Raw genomic sequence first — 23,686 nt, forward strand, 5'->3', positions numbered from 1 at the left:
TGGTAATAATTTGAGCTTGAGCAACAAGAAACGAAACATTTGACATTTCGACTACATCTCTCAGCCCTCCACGTGTGTGTGCGCGCGCGCGTGTAGCTGGAAGGAAATCGTCTTCTGGAATCGAATCTATTTCATCCATTTTACAGAGACAACATGGTAATTGACTATCTTTTATTTATTTTCTTTTATTTATTACTAAATGAAATGGACTGGCACTCGTGGGGACTTGTTCAACCATAGATATTTTAGAATTGACCACGTAACAAAAATAAATTAATCAAAGGAAATAATAATAATAATAATAAAAATAAAAATAAAAACAAAAAGTAGGAGCAATCCCGCGTGGGACGCAGCCTCAACGGAATAAAAGGAAATGCTACTTGTCATAGACCAAATTAATATTAATTAGCTTGCAAAAATTACCCTAACATCTTGTAATTACATATATTTTATTTTAATGTAAAAAACAACTTATCCTATATTATAATATATCATCACATATAAATAACAAATCAATTTCTAAATCCTAACCCTAACCCTAAATTCTCAATTACAAATCGCAGCAAAGGTCTCCAATTATCTTCTAATAACAAAACCTTCCTTCTACTTTGTCAAGTGAGCACTAATGCTGGCATTATTTAAAAATACAGTTGAAATTATATTTTTTAAAATTTAAATATTTTTATAAAGATGTATTTGAGAGTATGGTCACTTCATGATTTTGAAAAAAAAATTATCTTTTATTTTTTTAATATTTTTATGTTTATATTAAAAATAAATTTTAAAAGATAACAAAACATTATTTTAATATATTTCCAAGTAAAAAATATTTTAAAATGTAATCTCCACCATATTTCCAAACAAGCTATAAAAGAAACGCTTGAGGATAATGGTTTTATTCTTTCATGAAATTGAATTTGATTTTGTTGGATGAAATTTTAGTTTATTTATTTATTTATTTATTGACAAAATTGTAATACTAGTTTGATGGCAAAATAGTAATTATGAGTTTAATGAAAAAGTAATATTTAATATAAGAATTTTTTAGTTATTAATTGGAATACAATGAAAATATTGTAAATAATTAAATTTGTTTTTTTTTTATTGAAGATGTAAAGTGTTATGTATTAATAAACTATAATTTTTTAAAAAATAAAAACAAAGTGAAAAAATAACCTAAAGGATGTTAAAGTAATTTTTCCTATTTGTTTTTTATTTTCGAACTCATATGAATTTTATTTTCTTATGTTTATCCACAGTTTTAAGAAAAAGTAATCTCTCTCTTCCCTCATAAACCTTTTCCTTATCAACGAAATTTCTGTATTTATTTAATGCAAGGTTTCCTTCACACATTAATGGGTGAAATACAAATCAAATTTCAAGGTAACTTGCCAGTCACGAGTTTCAAATCACAACAGTGCATATAAAAGATAAAATGTAGGGTGAGAAAAAAAACCAAGGTCAGTACAAAATCAAAAGGTTGAACACCTTACGCCCCCCCCCAACTTGCTTGGAAAAAAAACTCAGTTGACGCCAGAGGGAGCAGAGCCGCTTCTTCTCTCTCTGAAACCTCTTAACGTTTCTCTCTCTACAACTACTCAGGAGCCTGTACACCAGCTTCAGGTGCTCCCTTTTAATATGTTTTTTCTTGCCTTGCTTTCTTTACCGGGTTTCCATTGTTGTGGTTGCAATCACCCTTTGTTTGTTATTCTGGTAGTTTTTTATATATATATGAAGGTTTGAGAACATGGGTTTGTCTTATCTTGTTTGTTTTTTCTCGTATGTGGAAATCTACTTTATGTGTTGTATTGATTTTTTTTCTGTGCTAGTATATGAAAAGATCAATTTCTTAGGGGTAAAGATCTGTTCATTTTGTCAGAAAGCAACTCTGGATGTCTTAAAGAATGCAATTTGATGATTAATTGAGCGTGTGGATTTTCTGTCGATTTATGATATAAACATTAGTGGTTTAACAGGTTTTCACGATTGTTTTTTCACTCTTTCTTTGTATGTATTTGAAATGATTGCTTTTCCCAGCGTTTTTTGTGTAAAAGAAATGAGCTTGATACAGATTCGAGACATTCGCATCATTTAAGTTGATGAATTTATTTGCTTCTTGGTGTTTTGAAGTAGCTCCGACCGTTCTGAGACAGGAAATAACTTCTAAATTCATCTGTTCATTGTTCACTTAAAGTTTCTGTTTATTTGAGGTTTGATTGTCTAATGTTGCCTTTTCTTTTTTCTGGGTTGGCTGGATAGATTTGAACAACACAGTGACGGTGGAACGAGACCCAAATTACATACACAGTTTTTGGAGTAGCAGATTTATATGCATAGAGTCACAACCTTACTTGTTTGCAGTGGCGTCTTGATTTTTATATACATTGAGTAACAAGCAAATTCGGGATCGTTGATGGTCCCCTTTAAAATGGTAGTTTTGGAGCTAATTGAGTAGGTAAAAACTGATCTTTTGTTTTCTTTAAGCAATACATCACTGCCCTTGAGAGATTGCGGGCAGCGTATTCCTCATGCTAAAGTGGTCACCACATCACTGCACTGCTTTTGTGACCCTGATTTTATCCACTGCGTAGCCTCTTTGTTTCCCTTCATGCATGAAAGCACATTAAATTGCTTCCTGCTATATTGTCACTGTATTCATGTCTGCTACAACGGCAACGTACTCATGCAGTGTGCATTGCAAATAAATTTACTTGTTGGTTTGTCAAATGTCATACATGCTTTAGAAGTGTTCATCTTCGTGAACCCAACTCATAAATTTGGTTATAAGCTATTGCATTTCCAAGATTCCTTCTTTTATTTTTTGATAGAATTTTAACTTTGCATGCTGCTCATTTTGCATATACTATGAGCTTTTGGCTTTTGCCGATCCTTGAGCAGGCTATCCTTATATTGGTGTACAGTAGCACACAGCAACCAAGAAATGCATCCTCTTCCTTGAGATGTCAGGGTGTTAGTATCATGATATCTATTTTAATAATCCTTCATAAAAACCATTTTGTGCAGGGGTCAGCAGATCATGTTAAGGGCAAAGCAACTCGGTAATCTTTCCAGCAGTGCAAGGTCATTTTTTCTAAGTGGTTCGCGGTGCAGTGCTACAGATGGTAGTTCTTCATGCACTTGCTCTGAAGATGAAACCTGTGTTTCAACAAGGCAGCAACCGAGAAACAGTATTCTACTTGCACAGAAGCCATCCAATTTTGGATCTAAAACTTCAGCAAGAGTAGAAGCCTCAGTTTCAGGAGATGGAAGCAGTTTTCTACTTCCACAAAAAAGGTCCTCCATAGCATCCAAAACATCAGCAAGGGTAGAAAATTCAGTTTCAGGAGATGCCGTAAAGTTAGTGGGCTCTCAAAAAGATGCAAGTGTTGAACACCCAAATTCTTTCCCACAAGTTGCATCTACTCATAGCTCTTGTGGAATGTCAGGTTGTGTTAGTTATGCGATTGGCATTGATATTGCTGAAAAGGATGTAGGACACTCTTCTCCTCCTATTTCAGACCAGTTTGTGAGAGTTGGTATTGCAGCAGTCAGCTTTCTGTCTGATTTAGTGAACTACAAGCTTCCTACATCAGATGGAACTGTAATAAACTCAACCATCAACTGCATGATTGACCCTACCAGGCAACTTTCCAATATAAAGTCTTCAAATGTAAAACCCATCAGGAGAGAGAACTTCACCAAGGCATATCCAAATTCATCTGCAGAGATACCAGTGGGGTCAAATGCTGCTGTTAACTACAACTCTATGAAGGATAGGGGCAACAAATCAAGTTTTGTTAGAGGTTTCAAACAAGTTTCAAGTATTGCTGCTGATAGTTCATTGGATAGTCATAGTTTACCTTCAGATGCATTTGATAAGAGGAGAACCATACCTCAGAGGTTAAAAGCTCAACCAAATCGGTTAGTGTCAAAATTTAATTCCAATGTAAATACTTCAGATGTAAATGTTGGGAAGCCGTTCACTGATGGTTACAGAAGACCCTCGAGAGATACTAAAATGCCAGCTGTAGTGGCTCGAAGTGCTAGGCAGTTTGTAAGCACTGGGCATGTTGTAGAAAATGTTTCTCAGATATTAAGACAGTTAAGGTGGGGTCCTTCAGCGGAGGAGGCTCTTGTAAATCTTAATTGTCATATGGATGCCTATCAAGCTAACCAAGTTCTAAAACAGCTTCAGGATCATACTGTTGCTCTTGGATTTTTCCATTGGTTGAAACAGCTACCTGGGTTCAAGCATGATGGCTACACTTACACAACCATGGTTGGCATCCTTGGCCGTGCAAAGCAGTTTGTTGCGATTAACAAATTGCTTGATCAGATGGTCAGGGATGGATGCCAACCTACTGTTGTGACATACAATCGTCTTATTCACAGTTATGGCCGTGCGAACTACCTGAATGATGCAGTTGAAGTGTTCAATCAAATGCAGAAGGCTGGGTGTGAACCTGACCGAGTCACCTACTGCACACTCATTGATATCCATGCAAAAGCTGGGTTTCTTAATTTTGCTATGGAGATGTATCAAAGAATGCAGGCAGCAGGCCTTTCTCCGGACACATTCACTTATAGTGTTATGATAAACTGCCTTGGAAAAGCTGGCCATTTAGCAGCTGCTGACAAGCTATTTTGTGAGATGATTGAACAAGGTTGTGTTCCCAATTTAGTAACATACAATATCATGATTGCTTTGCAAGCCAAGGCAAGGAATTACCAGAATGCATTAAAACTTTACCGTGACATGCAGAATGCTGGATTCGAACCTGACAAAGTGACTTACAGCATAGTGATGGAGGTGCTTGGACACTCTGGATATCTTGATGAAGCAGAAGCAATTTTTTCTGAGATGAAACGGAAGAACTGGGTGCCTGATGAACCTGTCTATGGCCTTCTGGTTGACTTGTGGGGAAAGGCTGGAAATGTTGAAAAGGCTTGGGAATGGTATCAAGCCATGCTCCATGCTGGTTTGTGCCCAAATGTGCCAACTTGCAACTCCCTGCTCAGTGCTTTCCTGAGGGTGAATCGTCTGCCAGATGCTTATAACTTGCTGCAAAGCATGCTGAACTTGGGTCTAAATCCATCGTTGCAGACTTACACCTTGCTCCTCAGCTGCTGTACAGAGGCACGATCACCTTATGACATGGGATGTTATTGTGAGCTCATGTCAGTCACTGGCCACCCTGCACATATGTTCCTTTCATCTTTGCCGTCAGCTGGACCTGATGGTCAAAATGTGAGGCATCATGTGAGCAAGTTCTTGGATATGATGCATAGTGAGGATAGAGAGAGCAAGAGGGGACTTGTAGATGCAGTGGTGGACTTCCTTCATAAGTCAGGGCTCAAGGAGGAGGCTGGCTCGGTCTGGGAGATAGCTGCACAGAGGAATGTATATCCAGATGCAGTCAAAGAGAAAAGTTCTTGTTATTGGCTTATTAATCTCCATGTTATGTCTGAAGGCACTGCCGTAACAGCTTTATCTAGAACACTTGCTTGGTTTCGCCGCCAGATGCTAGTCTCAGGTGTTATCCCCAGTCGTATTGATATAGTGACTGGATGGGGCCGTCGGAGCAGGGTGACAGGATCTTCCCTTGTGAGACAGGCAGTGCAGGAATTGCTGCATATTTTCAGCTTTCCGTTTTTCACAGAAAATGGCAATACTGGGTGTTTTGTAGGGTGCGGAGAACCTCTTAGTAGATGGTTGCTCCAATCTTACGTGGAGCGGATGCATTTATTGTAAGCGATTGTTTGTAGTGTAGGCACAATTTTGTTGTGGCGGGAGTACCAGTGAAGCTGTATCACATGCCTAATATGTGTTGTTATTAGCAGCAGCAATTTTAGTTATATTCTGACATCTTGGTAGCTATGTTCTACCGCAGCTGTAGCTGCTTCTGTGAGGGCTATATTCTACCGCAGCTTTTGCTGCTTCTGTGAGGCCCTTGCGGTTGATTATTTGGAGTATTTGCATTGTTGTAAATATTTGGCTATCCTTCTATCTTCATCCTAGGACTGTAATTGTTATATCTTCATCCTTCTATCTTCATCCTAGGACTGTAATTCAGTATTTACAATTAGATTATTACAATTGTATTTCATAAAAAATCAGAACTGTATTTTATAATAATCTTCTTAATATTTTATATTCACCATAATCTAATTGTAAATTATTAATTTTATTTTATTCAAATTAAAAATTATCATGAAAAAGTTATGTTGTTAACTCACAAAAGAAAATCTTTATATTAGAATTACAATAAAAAGTAAATTTAACTAAATATGAAAATATAAAAAATAATTTTAATCTTTTGCTTGTATATAAAAGAAATATATATATATATATATATATATATATATATATATATATATATATATTGTTGAGTTTTAAAACTATGATGGGAAACACTTTTATTTTTATATTGACTCGGGTTAACTAGGGTTGGCCCTCTCAGCCTAGAATCCGAACCTTCTCTTGGATTGACCCTCAAGTTAGGTTTTAAAATTATGATAATAATCAATTTTATTCATACATGTCCTAGTTGGATAATTTTGAAGTTAAGAGTTTTTATAATAACATTTTAGAAATAAAAAACAATAAATAATATCTTTAGAAACATGTCCTAAAAAACTCACACTAAAATTATTCTATGTTTATTTTTATGACAATATCTCTGTCTCTAAACGCATTTATGTTTCCATTGTCTTTCTTCTTTCTATCTTGGAAAAGTATCGAAAAGCTTAAGAACATGTTGGGCTAATTCTCTGACTAACAAATTATAAATTGAATAATTAGTGTATGTATATCCTATATATTTTGTATTCACTTTGAAAAACAATTTCTTACTTCATTTAACTTTTTTAATTGAATGAAAGCAGGGCATGCCTTTTAATTTAAAGATCATCTCAGGGAATATCGCCGCGTTAGAGGTTACTGCAAATTGCAACCACCACACTAGTTCAAATCAACGCTTGTAAAAAAGTCAAATTGGAAATTGGAAAAATTATCCATGATATTTTATTAATTTTCTTTTAACCGGACGTGCTTCACACAATTTTTTTACAATATCGGCAGTCCTAAAGTTCAGATGGTCAATCTTTTGAAGGTTTCTAGTCCAAAGGTGTTCGTGCCATGTCATTAGTTTTTTTTCCAAACATGAAAAAAATGCTTAGATAATGATAGTATTTTTAAATAAATAAAAAATATATAAGATTTGGATAGTGATTTGAATAAGTTTAATAAAATTGATTATTTTAATAGTATAATTATAAAAAACCAATGAAAAAACAATTATGACTAATAAAATAAATAAATGCTTGTCAATATTATAAAAAAGATGCCTTCTAGATACTATTAAAAGATTTTAATGACCTTATTTGATAACAAAAAAAGAATTAAATGAGAATAAAATAACCTCATAAAAATAAAAATAATAATAAAAAATCTTAAGCTCAATTACCAATAAATCAAGCACTGAAGGACGAACAAAAAAAAATCAATTTTAAAAAAGAACAATCGAGTCAGCATGCCATATTCGCAATCCGGTTGTAAGATCAGGATAACTTCATACATAAAAAATTAATTAAAACAATGGAGGTCAACTCTCAAATAAACTAAATGATGAAAGACGAAACTAAAAAAATATCAATTGAAATTTAAAAAAAAACGGAGTCAACCCGAGTTAACTTGACTAACTCGCAACCTAGCACATGAGATCGAGATAACCCCATGTAAAGAAAAGTAGAAAAAGTCATGAAGCTTAAGGCCAAATAACTTAATGTTGAAGGACAAAATTAATTTTTTTTAAAAAAAAAGATCTTAAAAAAACCAAAGTCAAATCACAAAGCAAAAATCTCAACCTTCCAAATATTGATGGATGAAATTGAAAAAAAAAATCAATCAAGAAAATGATTAAAAAAACAAAACAAATAGCAATCAAAAGAATGAAGACCAAATTTGATATAAAAATTAAATGAAATAAAAAAAATGAAGGACAAAATTGAAAAATAAAAAAAATCAAGAAAAGGATAAAAAAAAAACAATTAAAAGATTGATAACCAGATTAGATAAAAAAAATTAAATGAAGTCAAATGTTGAGGGGATGAAATTGAAAAACAAAATAAATTTAAAAAAGAATTTAAAGCAAAATAAATAATAATCAAAAGAAAAAAAAACCAAAATTGATACAATACAAATTGACATGACATATTTAATTTTTGAAAAAGCAAACACCAAACCCGAGGCAAAGAGAAAAAAGAGAGAAGATAAAATAATTAATCGGAGTCATACCATTACTCTTTTGCCGACATGTACCCCATTACCTGGAAGAGCCCGGTGTGTCTCTCCTAACACTACTATGAAAGTTAGTGTTAGGCTATCGAGAAACGCCTAACGCGATGTCCAAAGATAGTGGAGGCTTTTCATACATTGGTGTGTGTGTCACACGCGTTAGTCACTTTTTTTTATTTTTTAATGATATTTTATATTTATTAAAATACTAACTTGTTTCCTTAGTCAACTCGATTATAGATAAAAAAACTATAATGAAAATAAAAAAAAAAACTCTAGATGTTAATTTTAAAAATTTTATTTTAAAAATAATTTAGTTATTATATCTTGTTTTTAAAAAGATAAAAGACTAGTTTATTCACAATCAATTTAATAATAACTAATAAATTTTAATAAAAAGCTGTCATGCTCCAATAAGAAGTTCAATGTTATTTTTTTTTATTTTTTTTGGAAAGGGAAAAGATATCAATATACTCCAACACACGGTGTTATGTATTTGTGTGTATAGTAAAACACTATAGCCTCTTAGTTCTTTTAATAATGCAGCAATTAAGTCCATGTATACAGCAAAACACTGAAATCTCTTGGTTTTTTTTTAATAATAAAAAGAAATAAACAAGAGTTTTAAAAAGTAAATGTAAATTTTAATCATAACTAATACAGTTAAATTAAATCTTGTCCTTTTCTTATAAACTTCTCTTTGTGCACAAGTAAAACAACCGTTTATTTTCCTGAATAAAACATGTTTAATACTAATTTTTAGAATTTTATGAATTAAATTGAATTTAAAAATTTTAATGAAATTTCATAACTGTTAAAAATTGAATCTCTAAAAATATTATAAAAATAATTTAGAGGTAAACCCATTTGATTTATAATTTTAAAAAGAAAAAAATTAATATTTCTAAAATACCCATCTAATCTTTTTTTTTTAGAAAAAGATTTTTAAAGAAATAAGTTAAAGATAATGAAAAAATATAAAAAACAAAAGGAAATCAATTTATTTAATAATTAAATTTAAATTAAATATTTTATTTAAATTCATTATTATAGAAAATTGAATCCAAATAATCTGTTAACATGTCTTCCTTTTCATACTCATAGTTACAAAACCTGAACCTGTATTAATTAGAATTTTTTAATTTAAAATTTAAATTAATATGAGTTAAAAAAAATATTTGATTTAGTAAAAATTTGAGTTAATCTATTAAAATCTAATATTTAACTTATTTATTACTTTATTAATTTTCTTATCAAATTTGTAATCTAAACTTTGCACACATAAAATTTTATGAAGGTATTTAGAAATATATTTAAAATCATGTTTTTTTAAAATTTAATTTTTTTATATTTTTAGATTAAAGTTAATATAAAAAATAACTCTAAAAAAATAAAAATATTATTTTAATAAAAAATACTTTAAAAATTAACAATTTCAACGCATCCAAACACATGATCACACCTAACCTTCTTTCACCCTGAAATTAAAAAAGAAAAAAAGAGAAGGATAACACAGTTTTATTCTGTAAAGTAAATCAAAAGAGTGGGTGCTAAACAATATTATGAATACCCTTAATTACTCAATTTCCTCGTCAAAACCCATCCTCTTTCCCTTGCTCCTTCTTACTCACCCACCCTCTCCCTAGATTTCGTCGCCGACCCCGTCACCGTCACCGGAACCCCCTAGTGAAATCCCTTCTTTACCCCTACGCATTTCCAAGTAAGTCTCTCTCTTTTTAACTCTATGCTCACGCATCTTGTACATTTTTACATGCATCCGTTCTTTTCGTAACAAACCCATTCAAATTTCCATGGGGAATAGAAAACGCCCACCAAACTCTCTCACCAAACACCCTCCCTCGCCGTCGCCCGCGGCGGCGTCGGAAGAACCCGACCACCCGAATTCGGTTACTCCAGATTCGGACGGTTCAACGATCAAGCAAGAGTGCGGCCGCGCCTTGAATGCGCTGCGTCGCGGAAACCACACGAAAGCCCTACGTATCATGAAGGACTCGTGTGCTAAACACGGCGGCGACGCCTTAATCCACCGTGTTCACGGTACGGTGTGTGTTAAAGTTTCTTCGATAATCGATGACCCTAACAGTAAGCAGCGGCACATAAAGAACGCAATTGAAGCTGCTCGTAGAGCGGCGGAATTGTCTCCGAATTCAATCGAATTCGCTCATTTCTACGCGAATTTGCTCTACGAGGCGGCGAGTGATGGGAAAGAGTATGAAGAGGTAATGAAAGAGTGTGACCGTGCTTTGAAAATTGAGAATCCAATTGATCCTGCGAAGGAGAGTTTGCAGGAGGAGAGTCAGCAGAAGATAGCTACAGCGGAAGGGAGGATCGCTCATGTGCAAGGTGAGTTGAAAAACTTGCAACATAAGTCCAACATTGCTTCGATCTCTACTTGGATGAAGAATTTGGGGACTGGTGAAGAGATTAGGTTAATACCTATAAGAAGAGCTACTGAAGATCCAATGGAAGTTAGGTTGGTGCAAACCAGGCGGCCGAATGAGATTAAGAAAGCTACTAAGACGCAGGAAGAGAGGAGGAAAGAGATTGAAGTCAGGGTTGCTGCTGCCAGGTTGTTGCAGCAGCAGAAGTCGGAGATGGGTTTGGGACAGAGTGAGGGAGAGAGGAGTGATCAAGGAGTGGCGGTAACGCCAGGGAGTGATAGGAGAGGAGAGAGGAGGAAATGTGGGAGTAATGCGAGGAAGAATGGGACTAACACTGAGAGAAAGGACTGGGTTCGGTCCTATTGGAATTCGATGACCTTGGAAATGAAGAGGGAGTTGTTGAAAATTAAGGTCAGTGATTTGAAGGGTTATTTTTGGTCATCCAAGGATGGATTGGCCAGTGACGTTTTGAATGAGTTGTTGGCTTACGGCTTGGAGAATAAGAGCTGGAGGTTTTGGGTGTGTTGTCGATGCAATGAAAAGTTTGTGGACGCAGATAGTCATTTGCATCATGTTGTGCAAGAGCACATGGGGAGTCTTATGCCCAAGATGCAGGAAGTTTTACCTCAGAGTGCAGACAATGAGTGGATTGAGATGATTCTTAATAGCTCCTGGAAACCATTAGACATTTCCTCTGCGGTTAAGATGCCTTGGAATCAAGGGAAATGTCATAATGGAGAGCTTGGTGAGGATTTTTGCTCAGAGCACCATAATGAGGACAGTGATGATTTTTTCAAAGATGCACGGGATTCTTCTCCAGAGAAGGAAAATTTGAGGGATGGTTATAACAGTTGTCCTGTGAGCAGTAGCAACTCTGACAAAGTTTACAATATTGAAGGTAAAGAATTTGATGGGAACCAGTCGTCTATTGCATACACTATTGATAGCTGGTCAATATCAGAGGATTCTGAGCGAGCGAAGCTCCTCGAAAAAATTCATGATGTATTTCAGGCACTTATTGGACATAAATATCTTGCTGCAAGCCATCTTAATAAGGTGATACAATTAACAATGGATGAACTACAGAATCTTGCTTCTGGTTCTCGGCTTCTGAACCGTGGTGTGGGCCAGACACCCAATTGCATTTGCTTTCTGGGAGCATCCCAACTCAAAAAGATCCTTAAATTCTTACAGGAAATATCTCATTACTGTGGTTTGGGCAGGTCTCCCGAGAAAAGTATTGTTGTAGATGGCTCAAATTCTGGTGCTAAAGGTCCTGAAATTAAAGAGGAGATTGTTCTAAATGGTGATGAGCCTTGTCTCTGCTTGGATGAACGTTTATTGTCATTGGAATATGCTCCTAGCACATGTCCTGACAATGATGCCACCACAGCAACTTCGACTATTGCTGCCTATGGAAATGGGGTTCAACCTGACGCTGATGCTTTGCTATCATGGATATTTGCAGGCCTTTCTAGTGGAGAGCAATTACAATCATGGATCCGTACAAAAGAAGAGAAAATGCATCAAGGTATGGAAATTCTCCAGACTCTTGAGAAAGAGTTTTACCATCTGCAGAGCCTTTGTGAGAGGAAATGTGAACATTTAGGTTATGAGCAAGCGTTGCAGGCTGTGGAGGATCTCTGTCTCGAAGAAGGTAAGAAGAGGGAGACTGACATGCTTGTTGAACATAGAAGCTATGATTCTGTTCTTAGGCAGCGGAGAGAGCAGCTTGTTGAGAATGAGCATGATGCGCTGTTCATTAGCAGTAGATTTGAGTTAGATGCTATATTAAATGTGTTAAAAGAAGCAGATACTCTGAATGCCAATCAATTCGGGTATGAGGATACTTATGGTGGTATAACTTCTCAGTTTTGTGACTTGGAATCTGGTGAAGATGGTAATTGGAGAACCAAGGACCACATGCATCAAGTAGAAACTTGCATAGAAATTGCTATCCAGCGACAGAAAGAACACTTGTCAATAGAGGTCAGTATATTAGTTCTAGAATTCACTTGTTTGGTAAAAAAAAAATTGATAATGATCCTTGTGACTTTAAATCACCTTTATTGTTGCGCAGCTCAGCAAAATTGATGCCCAAATCATGCGGAATGTCTCTGGAATGCAGCAGTTGGAACTCAAGCTCGAGTCAGTTTCTGCCCTTGATTATCGATCAATCTTGCTACCCTTAGTGAAGTCCTACATGAGGGTTTGTATTGGGCAGTGATAAATAGGGTGTTTCTCATCTCTTGTGGTTGTAACTTTGCATATTATCTCATGCTAATCTCTCTTTTCCAGGCACACTTGGAGGATCTAGCCGAGAAGGATGCCACAGAGAAGTCTGATGCTGCAAGAGAAGCATTTTTGGCGGAGCTTGCCCTTGATTCTAAGAAGGGTACCCAAGGACGTAGTGATAATTCAAGAAATACATTAGAGAAGGGGAAGGATAAGAGAAAGAACAAAGAGTACAAGAAAACCAAGGACTCAAAGGTTTCTAATTTCTTTTTTTGGTTGTGTTTCTTTCTCTGCTGGCTTCTGACTTTGTAGAAGACATAGACACAGTCCATTGTCCCAGTCTAATGTGTTTTACTTTGTAGGTTGTTGCTGCTAGCGAGCAGCAATTGCTTCAAGATGCGACTAATGGGAGGGGGTATGCCTATCTATTTGTGTTGCTTTGCACTTCTATATTTCTGTTTCTACGATTAGTGCTTCCATTTTAATTTGTGCCATTTTGTTGTAAATACAAATAAGTAATGCATACTACTTGTTTTTATAATGTTTTATTCATTCCTCTCTGCAGTTCCTTTCCAGATGCATCTGATGGCAACTATCCAGATTCTCAGAGTCATCTTTCTGTAAGCGATGATGATTTGAAACAACAGGAAGAGGAATTTAGATGGAAAATTGAGATTGAAGAGGAGGAAAGAATGCTCGAAGAATCTTTAGAGTATCAAAGACGAATAGAGAATGAAGCCAAACAGAAGCATCTTGCTGAGCAACAGCACAAGAAATCTAATCGAACTTTTCCAGAGAAGTTGTCTGGGGGACTACACGATTATTGCTTTGATCCTGCTGCTGCTGATTCCCGTGAGCCATTGGTAAGCATTAGTTTGAGATTTATTTGTTCATGATATTGTAAAGGGATTGAGAACCAATATTAGGTTCATATCCATTGGAAATGCGCTTCTTGAATAGAGAAACAGAGGTTATTCTAAGAGTTTGAATGCCGTGTTTAAAAAATTCCTATGAAATGCCAAATGTAATCTTATCAAATTTCACTTTCAGGAGCAGTTGACGCAGAAGAGGGGGTTGCCCAACAATTTAGAAGGCATACCCATGACAACAGCCAGTGGTGGGATAGCATTATATTATAAAGTTTCTGAATGAGACTGGGGTTGGCTGTAATGTTTTTAAATGATTTTCGTTGTCTTTATTTCGCAGAGCTATCTACTGGAGGAAGTGTGGAGGGTGGTCCTTCTGATCGACGGCCAGGAAGGAGAAGTAGGCGGCAGAAGAGTTCCTCTCGATCTTCTGATGGAAAAAATCAACCCATGTTATCTGAAACAGAAAATACTGAAATCGGAAGCAGTATGTGCTTATCCCCTTCGATTATTTTTTTTTTAATTCTTAATCAAGCACTATCATGCATGGAAGCATGCATTTACAATGGATTTTAATCTTCGATTATCTGAAGCAGTTGTGGATTTAAGATTACCCAAAGTGGATGACACGTTATTTTTTTTTCCATCTAATTTATGGTGATATCTTTATTTCCCTCTACCCTTTTTACAATGTCACCTCACCCCATTGAAGCAGCAGCTTTAATCTGTCTATTTCTTTCTTAGATCATTTTATTGTTTACTCCAGCTTTTATTAAAATGACAATACATGGAATACTTCCTTGATGGCTATTGAAACTAAAATTTTAATCCAAAGACACGATACCCTTGGAACTATACTGATGGAATCTGCTACTAATTTTATGATTACTCAACACTTACTCATTGATAAAAGTTTGAACTCATTTACAAGAGAGTGATTCATTGAAAAACAAAGGCAAGAAAGTGCATCTACAGAATTTATTAAATGAAAAGACAATCTTCCAAATATTGCTCTATACAACTAAAGTTAATATAGAGTTTTAATCCACCTATTTAAAGTGGCAGAGAGAGGAAATACTCTCCTTCAGAAGCCCTCTTGCTACATGGCCTTGCTTGAGCCAAAGAAATGTTGGAAGTAATTAAGGCTAGATTTTTCTTCCCCCTATTAGTTCTCTCCAAGCCCGCACTTCTCCTTAGTTGAGCCATTCAATAGATCCCTGACATTGAAAAGACATGCTAGCATAAAATCCAAGTGTGGTGCAAAAGGAAGTAGCGAACCACTTTTACAAAGAGAAGATGTTGTGGGTGTAGACCAAGATAATTACCCTTCTTTTTAAATATGGTAATAGTAAAAAAAAATTAAGTAGTGTTGATGGTGTGCTGTTCTCTTCCTGCATATCTCTGTGGAAAAATTGTTCATGACTCATGATATCATAAACAGACTAGGTTTAATTTCACATATAAAATTTGATTATGATAAACAGTATTGGTTTGTTGAATTGGGCTTATTGAGAGGTTTCTAGTTTGTAGGAGTGAAGTCTGCATAACTTAATGGATTATTTGTGTGTTGTGCTTGATGTCTTCATATGAATGTTAAGTGTAGCATACACTTTTTTCTTTTTAGTTGTTTAACATTCTCTTCTGCTCTTGCACTTTGCTGGGGTTTTTAATTATACTCTCCAAGATATAGTAGTTGTGTGATGATCGCTTTGGCCTCTCATTCTGCTTGCTTGCTTGCTTTGTACTAAGGGCTTCCTTACATGCTTGTCAGCCATTATACCTTGAGCAATTTTGTGGTTGATTATCTACATGTTGTACCTAATTTTATATGGGTTTCCATATGTTAAACCAGTTACTTCAAATTTGGGAGACAGTGCAACTAAGACACTGAGACAGTTAAAAGTAGAGGAGGAGGATGAGGAAAGGTTTCAAGCTGACCTTGAAAAAGCCATGCGCCAAAGCCTTGGTAAATTTCTTTTGATCATTTGCTTGCTTTCATTTTGCTTCACTACATTTTATGATTGTACATTGTTACTATAACAACTAGATGAGCCTTAAGGGAACATGATATACTGTCTTTGTTGGATGCCCTTTGTCCCATGAAACTCCACTTATCTACCAGTTGTGCTTTTCAATCTTCTTTGATTTTGTAGACTTCTACGTAAAGCTCAGATAACTTTTTATGTAAGAGGATTTCTGCATCTAGGTTTAAACCCTGCAATTATATATATATATATCCTTTTGATAAAGGATATAAATCCTGTAATAGATTCTGAATTTATGTATTATCTATGCTTCTTTAAGGTTTTTTAACATCATTGTATGTCAGAAATTGTATAGTTGCATATATTCAACTTTGTCACACATATATATACATGTCCCATTTTTTTTATATTTATATATATATTCTTTTGATAAAGGATATAAATCCTGTAATAGATTCTGAATTTATGTATTATCTATGCTTCTTTATGGTTTTTTAACATCATTGTATTTCAGAAATGGTAGAATTGCATATATTCAACTTTGTCACGCATATATAATTCTTATTCATCTAATTATTTTAACGGCAAGTTCAGCTTCCTGTGCCAAAAATAAAAATTGCACTTTGTTTCTGTTGTGGTCAACTAAATCAAAAATTGGTGTCACATGTGGGTCAGTCTATCCCCAGGCTTTATTTGCCATTGAAGATATTGTTGTATTTGGTTCTGCCCCTGCCCGTTCGGTTCAGGGTATAATTTCTTTGAGAATAGAAACAAGATGTTCTAACAACAAAATCCTAGAATTTTATGGAGGACGTCTGTGTTCACCAGAATGGGTTCCATCTACAAAACCTAGATTCTCTTCATTTGTTTTAGTGTGTTTGATTTTGTGGTGCAAGGTGTTTTTTAAAAGTGCTTTTCGCTTGAAAATGCATTAAAATGATTTTTTTTCAAATTTGTTTTTCATTTTTGCCATCAGCATATCAAAACCATTGGAAAGCACTAAAAAAACATCAATTTGATGTTTTTCAAGCTATACGCACTTTTGAAACACAATTTCAAACACGAAAACAGTCACAGCTCTATGTAGACAGGAGGAATGGTGTCTCCAACAATCTTTTTTAAGTGAATTTCTTTACTTCTTTCACATACATTTCACACACCACTACAAAAAGAAGGCCATAAGGCTTCCTCTGTTTATTGGGTTGATTGGCTTTGTCAAATAATCAAGATTATATGTTTTGTTTACTTAACTAATTATTTGCTGAAAAGAGAATGGTTTCACATTTAATTTGCCTGCAATTCCCCCCTGGTTGGGTTTCTGGGTATGCTACTAGTCACACTAGGGAGCTGGGATGTGAGTTACTTGATTAATTAAAAAAATGATTTTCTGAACTCAACCGTGCATTTGTAATTTTTGCTAGCTTATGTAAAATAATAGTTATTATTATGTTAGTGTATGTGTCGGCACTGTACCAGTCAGGTTTAGAAAATTATGTGTGGCTTTATTTGAGGTGGGCACTATGAGCATCGAGGTCAAGCAAATATTTTAATCATATGATGTGATAGTATTTTGCAATATTGTCTTACTCAATATGTAGCCATCCCTCATCTTACTGAATCAGAATCAAATGGGTTCTGACCTAGTCTTCAGATCAGTTGTTTGAGTTTGGTTGAATCATGCCAGGTAGCATTTGCCTTAGGCAAATGAATGCATTTACCATCATGTTCAGCACTTCTTTTCCTTTCCCTAATCTCTAAAGTGAAGTTAAAAACGTAATTTGTATCCATTTATTTGAAACTCTATTAATCTATTTGCATTGATTTTCCAGACACATTTCAAGCAAATCAGAAGATACCAATGATGTCAAGTTTGAAGCAAACAATTTCTTCTGAACTTGGTAATTCTGGTACTTCACCATATGAAGTTGCAACTGTAAATGTGGATGGAACTGATGTATTTGGCACTGGCTTGAAGAATGATATTGGTGATTACAATTGCTTTCTGAATGTTATCATACAGGTATTTTGAGCACAATGCCATCTCTGCTGTTTCACTATTCTATTTATATATGCTTTTCATTGCTATTTCACCATTTAATCTGCGCTTTTCATTTCACTATTCAGTGCCTAACTGTTTCTTGTTGGTTCTTTTATAACTTCAGTCCTTGTGGCATTTAAGACGGTTTCGAGATGAGTTCTTGAGTAGATCACGATCAGAGCATGTTCATGTGGGAGATCCATGTGCTGTTTGTGCCTTGTATGATATTCTTACTGCTATGAGCATTGTATCCATGGATACACGAAGAGAAGCAGTTGCTCCAACATCACTGAGGATAGCTTTGAGCAACTTGTATCCTAATAGTAATTTCTTCCAGGAGGTAATTTTTAAGAACTGTGTTTGGCCCCCTTGGTTTTCATAACTTTTTACTTAACTGTGATTTTTCATCATTCACTTTTTACAATACAAGAATTTGTATATGAGGATGTCTTTGCTGAGTTAGTTGGAATTGAATTTACAGGGACAGATGAATGACGCATCTGAAGTTTTGGCTGTGATATTTGACTGCCTTCATCGAGCATTTACCTCTGGTTTGCATGGTTCTGATTCTGAGGCAGTGGAACACAGTGGCATGGAGTCTTGGGAATGTACAAAAAAGAATGCTTGTATAGTGCACTCTCTTTTTGGAATGGACATTTCAGAACAAATGAATTGCCAGAGTTGTGGTGTGGAGTCTAGACACCTGAAGTACAGTGCTTTCTTTCATAATATAAATGCCAGTGCCCTCCGAACAATGAAGGTACGTGTTGCTGCTAAACAAATTTTATGCAACCATTTATTTCTCCTTACTTTGTTTTTTTTTAATTTCAATTTATATGGTGTATTAATTTACTTTACCCCTTGAATATTTTTTTTCTTTCCTTCCAGGTCATGCGTGCTGAAAGCTCTTTTGATGAGCTTTTAAATCTTGTCGAAATGAATCACCAGTTAGCTTGTGATACTGAGGCTGGTGGTTGTGGGAAGCCCAATTACACCCATCATATTCTGTCAACTCCACCACATGTTTTTACAACAGGTGAATATTTTTCTGAATTGTTTAGAGATTTTTGCTTAGTGAGAGTGGCACACTCTTTTAGAAACCCAAAATTATGTACATCTTTGTCCTGCAGTTCTGGGCTGGCAGAAAACCTGTGAAAGCATTGATGATATAACAGCAACATTGACAGCTCTAAATACTGAGATAGATATCAGTGTTTTTTATCGCGGTCTGGATCCAAAGAACATACGTAGCTTGGTTTCAGTGGTACGTAAAGTTGACAGACCATTTATCATAGCTTGGATCCAGTCATACATAAATTTGACCGACCATTTATCATGTTATCTTGATGGAGATATTGATATTCAAGACTTTACATATGCAGTTAATTAGGAAAGATTGGTTTGGTTGTTCTGTTAAATCATGCCAGAAGGAAAGATGAGTTTTTTATACTAGGGTGAAAGATAAGTACTCAAAAATACTAAAAGTGACAACATGCAAGCACCAGTTTGCTAGAGACAACAGGAGAAAGATATAAAAATCAAATGCATCAACTGCTAACATGGGGAAACCTTGAGGGTGTAGTTGTTGAAAATTTCATAACTTGTGGAAAAATTTAACTAGAAAGCACAACTGTGGAAAACATGTTTACCAATTAAAAATGTTCACTGTTTTTTTGAAAACAAGTATTTTATACTTTTTGAGTTTCATCGTTAAATGAAAACTACAAAGAGTCACTTTACAAAATTTTCTGCTTTTAAACGAAGGGCCCTGTATTCATCAATTTCTTTTTTTTCTCCTTTCTTTTGTTGTCTTAAATGCAAACCTAAGGAGGCCTTGTTTTCTATTTTAGAAAACAAAATAGAAAACTAATGTTTAGTAAATGTCTTGTTATTTTTCCATAGAGAAATATTTTCAAAATACAGATGAATTAGAAAGCTGTTTTCTGAAAGCAAATACACCCTAAGCGTTTGATTAGATAGATGTGGCTCATCATCTAAAAAAAGAAACAAAATGACTATATGCAAGCTGTGCATTTTTATGGCAGTTCAAGAAGGAATCAAATTAAACTCTTTATTGGGAACGCTGGAGAAAATTCTTATAGAACTTGAAGGTTTTTGAACCAGGGGGGAATATGAGAAGAGCAGTAATTGTTTAATTTTTTTAAAACTGGAATATTCTTGCTGCTCCTCCTTATTTTCTGGATGTCTGATTTAGTCATTGGTTGCTGGGATATGAATTTGTACTATAATCATTCCTCATGATCCTTGTATCTTCAGGTGTGCTACTATGGGCAACATTATCACTGCTTTGCCTATAGTCAAGATCTTGATCAGTGGATTATGTATGATGACAAGACTATTAAGGTACTTCTTGATTTGTGTCTGGCCATTGTTTTATCTGCTATCTTGTCTTACAATTTATTCTTTGATTAATAGGTAATTGGTAGCTGGACTGATGTTCTTGCCATGTGTGAAAAAGGACACTTGCAACCTCAGGTTCTATTCTTTGAAGCTGGAAACTAGTTATTTTGGAGGAATTTGTGGAATTATTTGTTGACCCAGAGAGCATCAAGTTTACCATGGCTTGCCATTTTTGTAGTGAGGAGTTGTTTATAGTAATATAATGCAATTGAACCCGGTACTGCAGCATTGGTTTTGAAAACAATAAGTTTTTGACAGAAGAGAGACGCGGCATGTAATCAAGAGTCTTATGATACAGTCAGGCGGTTTTTGTAGGAAAAACTTAATTTGTGCAGGGAAAAACCATGTATACTTCATTTGTGCAGGGAAAAACCATGTATCAAGAGAGATTTTCTTTTCCATGAAGAATAGGTTAACAGAAGAGCTTGAAGGGTACTTTTTGGCACCGCACCCTTGAATCTGAATATTTTTGTCAGGGTAATTTGGGTTCCTGTCCATGGAATTTTCGCATGGGATGGTGGCTTGGTACATAAAGAGCAGTAATTGCTTGGTTGCTGGGAGCAAATGCATTGAAGGAGCCATATGATACCATAATGCAGTGGCTAATACTGTCCAGTTGTAGGCAGAAGCATATATTGTGAAAGTTGTAAGCGGGGAATTTCTGTTAGATGTAGTTTTTCCTTTTTTTTCAAAAATTAGGATTCCCCTTTGAAGAGTTTTTGTATAGATCACATCTTGATCCCAGGGTCTTCAACACTAAATCTGCCGCTTATGGTTATTGTTTATGATCTGCATAATGCATAATGTGCTATAATGCTGAATTTTCTATTGCTGATTTTTGTTTTTAGATACCTTGCTGGATATAACTTGCACCACTATATATATATATATATATATATATGATGGTAAATGCTGCCAGAAACTTGGCCGAGCACGACTCAATCTTGCTGTAATCTGATGGAATTTATACTTTCTGAATTCATAAGATTCCGCGGCGTCTCTCTCGATCTCTTCTTCTTCTTTATTTATGGAGATTCTGCTGCAGTAGAGGCTTTTACTCTTTTTTGTGCTCTGGTGTGTTTTAACTTGTAATACTCTGTATCTGAAATGTTTCAAGTCACTGCATGTTAGTGAATTCTGCGAAGCAGGAATGTATTTGTGACTTATCAATTGAACCATTGATGTAGTTTTTTTTATGGATGTGATGACAACTAATTATTGATTTTCATGTGTATTAGATTGTTTTTTTGTACTAGTTTTCTTGTTTAAATATATATTTAATATTTTTTTAGGAATTGATTTAATGATTCATAATTATATATATATTATAGGAACTCCTTAAAAGTTATCTTCATAGTTTTTGTATATTTTTCTTAAGCTTAGTTAAAAATTTAAAAAGCATTCATATTTTCATGCCTTGGAAAAATTAGAAACGGAGTTTCATTTTTTCTTGCAATGCACGTAAATAATTATTTTAATTAAAAAAATCATATTGTCATTTTTATTTAAAACTAAAGTTATTTAAATTATGGAGAAAAAAATTTAGCAAGAATTTCTCTTTCCAATTCATGCTTTTTTTTAGAAAAAAATATTTTTTATTAACTTTTTTAAATAAAAAAAATTTAATCCTTAGTAAAGGTAAGTAGCATCTTTGTAAAATCAAGTGGAATGTAAGAATACTTACCACCAAATGATAAAAGAAACATATAGAAGAAGAGACGAAAACTATAGAAAAAAAGAAATAAAGGGTATTGAAAAATAATAAAGGTAATAAATAAAAGTAAGATATATAAATTGAATGAAATTAAGAGGCTGATGATCATTTACAATAATTATATGATCCTATATATATTGTTATAAGTTTTTATAATCCTAGGTAATCTCTTAAGCCTAATTCTATGAAGACAATTCATATTAAGTAAGACAATTACATGTTGAATCCCAAAACAAAATGTATTCAAGATAATCACATGGGTCTTAATTTATTATATAACCCTAACTTTTCATACACATTGATGGTTCCTGTTCAATATAGATTTGGATACTCTGGTTGATTAAATAATTTTTTTTTTATGGTCGATAATTTCATCTTGGTCGATTACATAGACTCTATTTTTATGGTAGATTAGCGTTATGTTTTCCTTATCTTTAGTTGATAATGAATTTTTGATTAATTATACTATTTATAATTAATTTTAACTTACGTTCCTTGTATGAAAATGAATAAATACAATGATGATGACATGTAGATATTTATTTTTAGTATAAATAATGCCCTAATGTTTATTTATTTTTTCAAGTGAAGGAATATTTTCCATGTTATATTTACACTGAAATTAATCTACCACGTTGATAAAATATGACGTGGCATGTGACATTAGTCATCTAACATGTCAATCGTTTTAGTTTCAGCCAGTCAATTCATATTTAAAACAGTGCGTGATTTGCCTCTTAAGCGCGAGGTTTAGGTTTCCATAACCTGCAACATTCTTTACAATTAATTCTCAACACACTCATTCCTTCTATAAAAGCTTCAATCCCCTCAAATTAGAAATCACGAGGACTCGGCAGAGAAATGAACCAAAAACCCCCGAATTCCCCTTTCTCTAATCCCTGTAATGACGTCTTCAAATTTTACTCCCACATGGCTTACTGTCACTATTCTAGACTAGATTGGCTGGCCGAACAAAATGTAGCAATACTCTTGACACTGGGAGATTTTTTAGGAGATTCAACTGTCTAGAATCCCTAAAGACTGTTTGCTGTCATTTCTCTGTTCTATGTTTATATGCAGAGACTTGACATTTTGCTAGATCTTCTTGTTGAAGGAAGAATATAGGCATTTGATCGTATTCCATAAGGTTTGCTTGTCTTTCATGTCGTCGTTACCACTATCAAAACCCATTTGAAGATTGTTTTTTAACTGGGACTTCACGGTTGGCTTGATCTTATGACCCATTGACATTACTGAACCAACAAAGCGAGAAATTTGTTTGAAAACCAGATTCAAATAGAAACAGAAACCACATAGAGAATCTTTAGCTTTAGCAATAAATCTTTCCTAGCCTTTTCTACGAGGAGAATATTTTATTTTAGTGTATTAATTCCTGGAAAAAAAAACGCCTACAATTTATGAAGAAAACTGTTCGTTCAGCTTTAAATAACTGGTCATACTAAACTAGCAACTCAAATCCTTCTAAGGTTCTTTTTTTCGAGCATACAAAGAGAGCAGGTCGCAGAAGTCACCGCTTCAAGGCTCTATCTTTCAGATCAAGATCTATCATCTGTATCAAAACTATGAACGGGAGGTAGCAATCGGTACCGTGTGTCGATTTAGCAAACCAATCCCTCAAGCCACTTAGCCACCCTGTAAATGGATACCGCCTGATAATTCACTGTTAGTATCCAGTAGTCTCTGACTTGGTCGTCAAAGCGTAAGCTGC

General features: G+C 34.6%; 2 protein-coding genes across 6 annotated transcripts; both read left to right on the forward strand.

The window, feature by feature from the left end:
• The first annotated feature begins 1,426 nt into the window (after positions 1–1,426).
• LOC7474846 (pentatricopeptide repeat-containing protein At1g18900) lies at positions 1,427–5,989 on the forward strand. Of its 4 annotated transcripts, none has more exons than XM_024586588.2 (3): positions 1,427–1,623; positions 2,260–2,455; positions 3,025–5,989. In XM_024586588.2, the coding sequence occupies exon 3, from the start codon at positions 3,038–3,040 to the stop codon at positions 5,750–5,752; it is 2,715 nt and encodes a 904-aa protein (XP_024442356.1). In that variant the 5' UTR covers positions 1,427–1,623; positions 2,260–2,455; positions 3,025–3,037; the 3' UTR covers positions 5,753–5,989. The 4 variants fall into 4 exon arrangements, with proteins under 4 accessions (XP_024442356.1, XP_024442357.1, XP_052303540.1 ...); XM_052447580.1 differs by lacking the exon at positions 1,427–1,623 and adding an exon at positions 1,644–1,976 and having other exon boundaries at positions 2,072–2,455; XM_024586589.2 differs by lacking the exon at positions 2,260–2,455 and having other exon boundaries at positions 1,428–1,623.
• Positions 5,990–9,831: 3,842 nt separating this feature from the next.
• Positions 9,832–21,090, forward strand: LOC18105820 (uncharacterized). Of its 2 annotated transcripts, none has more exons than XM_024586066.2 (15): positions 9,832–12,687; positions 12,779–12,907; positions 12,997–13,188; positions 13,296–13,348; positions 13,499–13,796; positions 13,990–14,050; positions 14,140–14,286; positions 15,652–15,765; positions 17,614–17,804; positions 17,947–18,162; positions 18,304–18,582; positions 18,711–18,858; positions 18,953–19,086; positions 20,100–20,186; positions 20,259–21,090. In XM_024586066.2, the coding sequence occupies exons 1-15, from the start codon at positions 10,108–10,110 to the stop codon at positions 20,343–20,345; spliced, it is 4,716 nt and encodes a 1,571-aa protein (XP_024441834.1). In that variant the 5' UTR covers positions 9,832–10,107; the 3' UTR covers positions 20,346–21,090. The 2 variants fall into 2 exon arrangements, with proteins under 2 accessions (XP_024441834.1, XP_006374498.2); XM_006374436.3 differs by having other exon boundaries at positions 9,833–12,687; positions 13,984–14,050.
• The last annotated feature ends 2,596 nt before the right edge of the window (positions 21,091–23,686 follow it).

Source organism: Populus trichocarpa, chromosome 15, assembly GCF_000002775.5.
Source record: "Populus trichocarpa isolate Nisqually-1 chromosome 15, P.trichocarpa_v4.1, whole genome shotgun sequence".
NCBI lineage: Eukaryota > Viridiplantae > Streptophyta > Magnoliopsida > Malpighiales > Salicaceae > Populus > Populus trichocarpa.

Coding starts and splice junctions, on each gene's coding strand:
- LOC7474846 (XM_024586588.2), top strand. CDS start 3,038: ATGTTAAGGGCAAAGCAACTCGGTAATCTTTCCAGCAGTGCAAGGTCA.
- LOC18105820 (XM_006374436.3), top strand. CDS start 10,108: ATGGGGAATAGAAAACGCCCACCAAACTCTCTCACCAAACACCCTCCC. Junction 13,189..13,295: donor AGAAAACCAAGGACTCAAAG/GTTTCTAATTTC, acceptor TTTACTTTGTAG/GTTGTTGCTGCTAGCGAGCA. Junction 18,859..18,952: donor ACCACATGTTTTTACAACAG/GTGAATATTTTT, acceptor TTTGTCCTGCAG/TTCTGGGCTGGCAGAAAACC.